The 10,308-nt window shown below is 33.8% G+C and overlaps 1 protein-coding gene across 1 annotated transcript; it reads left to right on the top strand.

The window, feature by feature from the left end:
• Positions 1-1,278: 1,278 nt before the first annotated feature.
• LOC105624354 lies at positions 1,279-2,598 on the top strand. Its single transcript, XM_012205716.1, has one exon. The coding sequence runs from the start codon at positions 1,279-1,281 to the stop codon at positions 2,596-2,598; it is 1,320 nt and encodes a 439-aa protein (XP_012061106.1).
• Positions 2,599-10,308: the final 7,710 nt, after the last annotated feature.

Genomic DNA, 10,308 nt, shown 5'->3' with positions numbered 1-10,308 from the left:
TTATAGCAGGCGAAAACCGTACGCTACGATAAAAACTTTATTAGAAATAAATTTAAATGATTTCTCTATCGTATACATTGATATTAGCTAGCTCGTCCCTGTTCCTAGCTTCAGGACGCAGTTAATCGAATTACCTTTGGTACCGTAAAGTAACGAAGCCAAAAGGGTTATATAGCGTGTGACCCCATTAATAGTTGCTTCCGAGAAGTTAGATACATTCATAGTAAGGGCGAATAAATTTTGGCGGTTATGAGACCCGTGAAGTTTCTCCGAATTGTTTTATAGCACCCGATAGACTTTAATGATTTCTCTGTCATAGTCTATTACACTTATATATCTTCTCGTTTCTACCTTCTTCAATCACAAAACAATCATGCGTAAGTATTTGCCAAGCGTTTCCGATTACACACGATAAAATCGATTCGCACGTAATTTTATTAAGCGGTGTACTTTAATGGGTTATATAACACACGTAATTAACGTTAACGGATCTATTTTCCCGAACCTCTGTTTAGCTGGTACGTCGTTGATATTAATTGGTGGTCGTTCAAGTTTTGTGTGGATTAATTGTTAACAATAATATACGCGCAACATGTAATAATCTAAAGTTACATTTTCGATATTTCGATGGTAGTGAACTATAATCTAATGTTTGTTATTCGATGAGTCGATTATAACCGCAATACAATATCCCTCTGTAATTCTAAATTTACGTATTTCCGCAAAATCCACAAACTGATAATTATTGTAATAACTATTCATCATAACGCCATATATATCTAAGATAAATACTGTAAACCACAAGTATTCAAGCTTCATCCCGCAATATTTTTCTCAAGTCGACTGCACTCGGTGCGGTGATGTCAGTAAATTTTCGGTACGTAGACACGTTATCGTGATATACAAGTTTTTTTCGTTCATAACAATCATGTATATCATGAGTTTTCTTTCCTCGTCACATTGCTAAAGTATGTCGGACGGATTTACAGTGTGTCATAAATTATATCAATGCACATAAATTATATCAATCCGTTTGAGATATTTGTATGTCACTGCGTCAACTGTCGTGACAGTTCTGCCGAGCTGTTTCCGAGTCTATTTCCAACTTATAAAACCTTTGCACGAAGATTGAAGTATGTTAAATATTTGTAGAAGTATATTTTTTGTTCAATTTATCAGAACAACTTTTATTTTTTCTTACGATCATGTGAGAGTTGGGTGCAATATAAATTCGGTGCACAGTCGTCAATGTTGCTTAGATAGACAAGTGGATACGATATGGCGGCAATAAATGTCGACAAGACATGCTCCTTGTTACCGATTTCTCCACAGGATCGTCGGAAAACATCTCTTTTGACCGATTGTGATATTAATAAAATATTGGAACGCAAATTTGGTAGTGGTAATTCTCGACTTGTCGATTGGAGGTTGGAGCCCCTCGACAAAACGGAAGGTTTCCTCGGCCAATATCATCATCTTCGTATTAAGGCGCGAATCGATGGCAAGACGCAAAGTTTGCAGTTCTTCGCCAAAACTCCACCGCCGGCTCATAGCCCGCAGTTCGATTTTCTGCAACGGTTTGACACGTTCAACAAAGAGATCACCTTTTATACGGATTTAGTGCAACGTATGGGTGCGAACGTATCTTCAAAGTGGATAGTAGAGTGTTACTTTTGGAAACGAAACGTCATCATCGTTCTAGAGGATGCGTCGATAGATGGTTACACTACGCTGAACAAATACGTACCGTTCGACAAAGAACATTGCGTTTGGATACTGAAAACTCTTTCAAGGCTTCATTCGAAGTCTCTACTATTGGACGAGGGACTTTGTCAGGAAAGCGGTCAGACCATCTTCGATCTTTACGGACGACTTCTGAACGACATACTCTTTGTCGATGGGGACGATCGATCGGAAAGGGCCCTTATGTCCGCTCTCACGGGCGTCTATACTATAATTGATCTCATTGAAGAATTCGATGATAAAGAGAAGATAGTTATTAAGTGTCAAATTACTGAATGGGTTCAAAAAATTTCACAATTATTAGCACCATCGAAGGAACATAGAAATGTCATTTGTCATCGCGACGTTTGGGCAACCAATATAATGTTCCGACATGATCTGGCCGGCAATATAAACGGCTGTTATCTAATAGATTGGCAATTTTTTTGTTACTGTCCTCCGGCTATCGATTTTATGTGCTGCCTGTATCTAACCACTGATCGACGTACTAGAGATTGTCATTTCGATTTTTTCGCTAAAGTTTATTACGATTCGTTAGTTCAAAGTTTAGCGGAAGAAGGTCTCGATGTGGAGAATTATCTCTCCTGGACAGCATTCGAGAAGAGTTATACAGAGGCACGAGACATAGCACTTATTTATGCTGCGCTCAATTTGCAAATAATATTACTATCCAATGAAATAACCATAAATTATTTCTGCAATTCGACCGAAAAACTTGAAGAAATTTTATACGGGGATGGACGAGCGGAACTCGTGCGCCATCAGTGCGAGAAGGAACCAATATATAAGATGCGTATATTTGAGATTATACATGAAATTAAAGATCGTCTGCCGAAACACCCGCCGAATCTGTAATTTTCATATCTATAATTTTTGACTATGGTATACTTAGAAGTGTGTGTTGGTATCTTCTTTACGAAAAAAAGATATAATTCATTGTGATCAAAGATTGAAATTGTACCAGGTACGGAATTATTGTCGGTATCTTATTTACAATGTTTAATTGTAAGTTTCGAGAATTATGTTGTTATTCTTCAGAAAAGTGTGTTTGTTCAATTATAGAGTGAAAAAGGATTTACTAATACATGCAACATATTAAGTTTATTAATATATGCAATGTTTGCAATATTTTTTATTAACGTTAATTATTTAGAAAAATTATATATTTATTAACTTTCATATTGTATATATACAGTATAGAAGAATATTTATATGATTTTCTAATTATAATAATATATAATGTATTTTTCCATGAAAAATATCTCGAGAGAAGTAATGTACGTCAAAAATGTAAAAGATCTTAAGTCTTGAGATAGTTTGACATTAAAACATGTATTGGATGGGCAAAGAAATATCGGAATCTCTGCTTTTCAGTTATAATTGATGATAGAGAAATGTTTCTGATGCAAATGGACGTATAAAAGCTTTCCTATGGGAATTTCATTTTACTCATTTTTCAAACGCTATCATTACGTCTTGTTTCTTCTTCTTAAGAATTTCTCTTCAACTGCATATTCATTAGTAAATAGAGTACATTATATGTTTGTTTAAATGTAATTTTTGTAATTTTGTAATTTTTATCTCTACAATCGACTATATTTAGTTTATTAAAGGGAGATTAATTATCTTCTTTTGAACGTTTTATACGTCTTTATTCGATATATTAATCTTTATTTACATATTTATTAGAAAAACTAATTCTATATAGTTAAAACCATTATGTGACATAGCACTTTGCAAACTTAAACGAGACCATCATTCTATGTTACGTCAGACTAACTTTGTCATGAAAAGAAAAAGGGATTACGTTGCGTAATAAACTTTAGAGCAGTCAGCTAGAAAGTGTGAGGAAAGAAAAATTTAGTACTTAAGATGAATTCATGTTATTGGCATTATACATTTATATAAAGTATATTTTTATATAAGGAAAGAGAGAGATATTTTTAATTTACTATTTTAATTAATTTATGCATGTCATATGATTAAAGAGAGTATTTCATAATTATCTAGAGAAACAATAGCTGAGGATCTCATTTAAATAATGTGAAAGAAAACGCAATTTTATATTCTGTATAAATATGAAGAATGGCATAAAATCTTATTAAAGATTTTTTTTTTTTTCATTTTTATATAAATTTTGTTAAAAAGATCATGTCACGTAAAAAATTAGATACGTTTTATTAAGAAATCAAGTAATTTCTATATAGTATATAATGATTGTGTGTATTGAATTAAACGTTCAATATAATTTTTTTTACACAACAACACTTCTTAACGGTGGAATCATCGTTCGTGTGATCATTGGTATCTTGGTAATAAAATGATGAAAAACCGCCAGACTTAATGACCCATGACGTTATATCGAATTAAAGCGGAAGTTCCTTTTATTACCAGCTATTTAAAGCGCACGTAATCATCCTTGCGATGTACTTGCCGGCGTAAATTGTTTCGACCGTCCACAGGATAGACATTTAGAGACTAATACAAATAGTTATTCCGTTGACTATAGCTTAATTGACTATATAGTCACGATAACTCGCTGAATGCGAATTAAACTTGATCTATCTCGTTGATTTTCACTCAACGCGACGGCATGAAGCTACCGTCTATCTAGAATGGTGTTATGATTTCATTATATATAGCAATATGCATCTCTTTTTAACGTTGTCATAACGGATTCAATAATCTCTTATAATAAAAATCGTGGAAGTGTGTTAACTATCGCATCGTTATGAATTTTGTGCTTTGAATTTTTATCACAATCTTTTATAATATCCATATAAATTGATAATTTCTTTCGCAATATCTTTATTAATTTAAACGGATGAATTTCTGATTACGAAAGTATAAGTGAAACCGCTTATTATATATGTTTGTTACATTTACAACTGTTTGAAAGATAAATCTAATAAACATTTTCGATCGACAATCGAATAATTCGTTCGAATGTCCGTTCGAATAAAAGAAAAGTCCGTACGAATCGTGTGAAGGAACTTTCGACATGATACATATACATTCATCTCGTGGAACGCCAGGGTATTCGCGGACCCGCTGTTTATGCGAAATCCTGTGGCTCGTGGTGGCGAGAACGGAGAGCGCAGGCGTCCGGAGTCCTGTGGCGGCAAGCGAACTCCGATTTTCTCTAGTGTCGCGTCAACTGCCGCTGGAGAGTCGTGTACATCGCACCCTGCCGGCTAGGCAGTGCTTAACAACCCTTTCTTCTAGCGTGGCTTTATCACGTTCGCTACTTTTGTCTTAAAACTCAAGTTCGAAATTAACAAGTACTTTCGAGGTGCGTCCAATTTACGTTTGCACAAGTTATCGTGCGTATTACACGTGAGCTTTAAACACTTTTTTTTTTGACATTGTATATACTTGGTGTAATCTATAAGCTCTTTTCGCACCTTTTCGTTTTTTTATATTCGTTAGTATATATTAAAATAAAGATATATCGTGACACTCGTAATTAATTCGAGATTGTAAAGGATCAACCTAACCTAATCATGATGACAATCTCTTCGTGATCGGATTCCGATTTCGAGATCAGACTGAAATTTTCGATTAATACGTATAAGGGGTTGTGAATGAGTGTGCAGGATCGGAAAGGCGAGTATTGTGCGTGCATTTCGTAGGAACGCAATCGTTCAATGTGAACTGGTGGACGCGATCTCGCGTGGTGGCGATTTCGTTCGAAAAGCGATCGTCCCGAACGCGTCCCATTTCCGGTCGTTTGCCGTTCGGAAACGTGACGTATTTGCGAAGAAGTGCATCGATCATGAATTGGTGCGACGTGCGAGCTTACGCGGATTCGGTCGACAATTGGTTCGTGCGTCGAGGAATATTCGTATCGGAAGCCAAAGCATGAGGAACGACGCATTAACGTAATGGTGAGCTTTTAACGATATCATTTCTATATTAGCGTAGTATATAATTCATAATTGATAAAAAGTAATGTCTGTGAAGATATATATTTTTAACGAAAACGCTTAAACGTAGCAAATATTTGAGACAATTGGTAGAGATGATAGATTACTGCAAATAAAAAAATATATCGTTTCTTACAAAAACGAATATTTCTGAGCATAAGATATCGAATGTTGACGGATATATACATGATATACTGATAATAGATTAATCATGAGCGAGAGAAATTGTATGTGTGTAAATGTGGCACAAGTGTAAATTTATGTTTATAAAAAGTAAGAAAATTAAGAAAAATGTGCTATATATTGCATAATAAGAATTGCTATCGCACGACAAAGTCATTTTCGCGATGGAAGAGTTGATCTTTTATTGGAGTGCGCGGAAGGGTAGAAAATGGCGTGAGAGAGTTTCGGAGCCATCAACCATTAATGGCACGTGTCGAGGCACGCAATCTACATACCTAAGTATGTACATAGGCGACGTCGAGCACAATGGTGATGTGTGATTCTATCTTATTCTATTCCAATTTACACGCGTTATAAGACAGTAATCATGATTGATCGAAATAATTGTTCGATCGAATTGTATGTAATATTGAATTATTAAAAAATTAATGTTCTTCAATCAATTTGTACTATTTGTACTATTATATGAGAAATTTATACTTTCTATTTAAATAATAGCAATTTACTTTAAAACACGTTTAAATTACTTGCACATATTATCAGCATATTTTTTTCTGTTGTAATACACAATTTTATCTATTCGTCATTATTAGATATGTTTTTAATTACATGCAGAGAAAAATGTTCTGTATCAACAAAAAGTACAAACGAAATAAATTCTGATCATATAAATCAGAATTTTGATTATTGCAATCGAATTTCTGGTTATATTTCGAATATAAAATATTTAATAAATTTAAGTGAAAGTGTTTGATTTTACCTTTCTAACTGAATCTTCCAGAATTTCTATCAATGTAACAAGGCTGACTTTTTTTATGCATATTTTTTAAAGAATTAACGTCTCACAAAACAAAAATGTGGATTTTAATTTTCATGTCAAATTCTTCAATAACAGTCAGTTTAGTTTTGTTATTCCTTGACGATTTAATAAAACGATACATGTTTTTGATACTTTATTGCGGTGCATCTATGTAGCATTGAATTGGCAAGTTTTAAGCTTTCAAAGCAAGAGATTCGACCGTCAAGCAAACAGAGAATATCTCTCGTCGGCAATGATTTATTCGACGTTCACAGAATGACAGCGGGTGACATTCGTGTGCACCCGACACGCATGCAACGTATGCGTGTTCAAACACGTGACGGGGATCACTATGAGCCCTGACACTCGTTACACGACTGACTTTACAAACGCGGTATATACACGGTATACAAAGTTCACAAATCTGCTGATACATATCTTTCGTCTAAAATATTTTCTCTTCATATATTTTTACGTCAATAAATTTTTTGAACATATCATTTAATTATGCTTTAAATCATGCTGAAATACGTATAGACATTATTTTAATAATTATAATAAGAAAAAGAAAATGACACCTACATAATATATTCATTTACGCATATATCATTAAGCATATAGTTAAACGTGTAGAAATTGCTTAATAATTCTAACCGCTTGTCGAGTAAAGCTGTGTCAATTTACTCCAATGTCTCATATCCACGAACAGGTTACGTGACGCATTAGACTTCATACACATATAGAACATATGCATGCCTGGTTCGAGATAAACCGCTGCGAGCTAATGGCATTAAAATGTCTCGCGACTAATTCCCTTTTGGATGTATGGCATAACTAGTTATTTACTAATTCATATATATATATATATATATATATATATGTAAATCTATGTATACATAGTTTGACCTTACGAAGTGAGAGAGAAGCGAAACGTGACAAGTAAACTAATTGTAACACTCAAAATCGCAACGTCACTTCTACCAACTGCGAGATTTTATTTACACTTTCATGAGCGTAGTTTCGTAGTCTCATACGGAGATTGCATTATCAGTCACGCTGAGGCGTGTAAACCGATTTCACTGGCATGCACGTTCCGAAGGTTGCATGTGCTTTTACGACCGTTGCACGCGCTACAAACATTACAGTTCGCAATACACATTTCTTAGAGATATGATTCGTATAGAATAGGACGAAGTCATATCCCTTTATTAATTTTATATGACCGGTAAATAAGTAAGATAATAATGAATAAGAGAACCCTAGTATTGCTAAAAAGCAGCATATTGATGCTCGGCCAATTATATTTATACCAAACTTCTTTTATACTCGTATCATTCATTCACATTTTCATTCACATTTTTTTAAATGCTTTGAATTATAACCGCAAAGTCTTATTTTATGTCTAAGTGATACAATATCTAGAAAGCTAAATTTATGTGTAAGGTGAATCGCTCGTAGTTGCTTTGGGATCACTATCTAGACGATTGATCCCTTGAGAGAGATCGCGAGATGACATGTATATCTCCTGCGATGCAACGTCATGCAATTAGACGTACACAGTTACACACATGGTCATATCGGTAAACTCTCGAAACCAACGTCGGATAGTTCATACGTTAGTGTGATTCAGTTTGAGGCCGTAAATTAACTGTATAGCGGCAATTCTGCTATGATAAAATCTCGGTGAAATATTTGCTGTCATACAATTGGCAATTTGGGTGGAATTTTTTTCTCTGAAAGATATTTTATGAATTATATTTTAAATTTGTTTTTGCGCAAATACAGTATAGAACCATCATGAAGCGATGTGTCCTCTTCAATTCGTGTAACATGAAGAGATTATCAAATTTATGATCTAACGCAAAATTAGCATCTTGATGAAATTACGAATGCAAATTATTTTCCTTGGCGAGTTAGGGCTTTGATGTTATGCGATTTGCCGCTTAGAATTATTACGGATATCGCTGTATATAATTACACAGCTGTTATACACTGCATATAATGATAAAGCTTCCTATTTCCATTAGTAAGTACTCGAGCCTTCAATATTCTCAGTAACATGGATGAGAGTCGCCTTTGACATCTTTCACAATATTCCATCATTAAGATTCTTTCTTGACGAAACGGTGATATTCGATTAAAGGTGCGAGGACGAGAGCAATAAAAAATTTACAATATTTCTAAATCACGGATTAACGACCGAGGAATAAAGTCTAATGAGCAAAAAGAAATTAAAATCTTTTCTTTTTGAAGCTCAGCTTCGCAATAGATTTTTCGTGATTTTCAACAGTGATTTTTAACTTAGACGTAACGGCTTGCTAACGCCCACCCAGCGATCGTATTATAGATATGAAAAGGGTTATTTGCGAACTATGAAAACGAATAGCTTATGAGAGTAATCACCGTTTATAGACGCATTACTAATATACTCTGGAATAACAGGCATGTCTACCATCCGGTACATGTAATATTTACCACAGTACGACGGTGCTGGAATATAGTCAATATGGCGGTAGCGTAACAGCCAAGGATCGATAGCTAGTAGCCTTTTTTTTTTTTACGGCTTAGATCTTACATTCGAAATATGCGCTGCGAACGAGCATATATGTAATGGATAGAATAAGTTTCCAAAAAAGAAATGATTGAGTAACGAAATTGATTATATAGCTGAAAATTTTCGACTTTTTTTGTTTGTATATTTTGCGACGTACAATTTGTCGTCAAATTTGTACATGTTGTATATATACAACGCGATAAATTAAAATATATATATATAGGGGATCTATTAACGGAAATGACTAACAGGCACGCACGCACCGCACGATTTGTTACATCTACAAATTATTATGAAAAAAAGTCGAGATAAAGACGCGTGTGTTGTTTCGAATATGCGGCCGGAGTTTCTGCGATAAAGTTAACAAATGGTGCTTCGTCCGTGGTTCTTAACTCCAATCATTATCACATCGTTCTGTTTTAATTGGTAAACTCATTTGTTATTCATTATTGTAGCTACTTAAGCCAAAAATATTTTGATTTTTAATGCGATTATAAAAGATCGATATAGGATATGCGTTTAATTTTTAATGCGATTATAAAAGATCGATATAGGATATGCGTTTGAATTGTGTCAAATTAATTTACGCAAAAATTCGTGATTATGTCTATATTTAATAATATTGATATTACGGTATTGGTTCATTAATATAATTATAAATAATTGGCGGAAGTAAAATGTCGTTCATGTCCAATAAAATGTATATTGTGATGTTTGTATCTATCCATGCGGGATTGCATGCGCATTGTTTCGAAGATGAAACTAATACATAGATAGAGAAATAGGGGAGGTTTGACGCAACGTGTGCGAATACAAAACAATAACGTGTCATTCGTGAAAAGAGATGCCTTCGATATTTTGATACTATATAGTATCTTTCCGTATCGGATATTTTTATCCTATCTATATCCTATCTTTGATATATCCTATCTATATTCTATTTTTGTAACGTATCGATGAATTCACTTCCATTACGAATATTAAATAATAATGTGTATTGTTAATATTTTCTATAGTTAATTTTTCTGTAATTAAAGAAACGTGTGTGACATACTTTTTTATTACATATATATAATAAAATACATATAGTCAATTTTTAATCT

Source organism: Atta cephalotes, assembly GCF_000143395.1.
Source record: "Atta cephalotes unplaced genomic scaffold scaffold00076, whole genome shotgun sequence".
Lineage (NCBI taxonomy): Eukaryota > Metazoa > Arthropoda > Insecta > Hymenoptera > Formicidae > Atta > Atta cephalotes.
This window is presented reverse-complemented; position numbering and strand designations above follow the sequence as displayed.

Coding starts and splice junctions, on each gene's coding strand:
- LOC105624354 (XM_012205716.1), top strand. CDS start 1,279: ATGGCGGCAATAAATGTCGACAAGACATGCTCCTTGTTACCGATTTCT.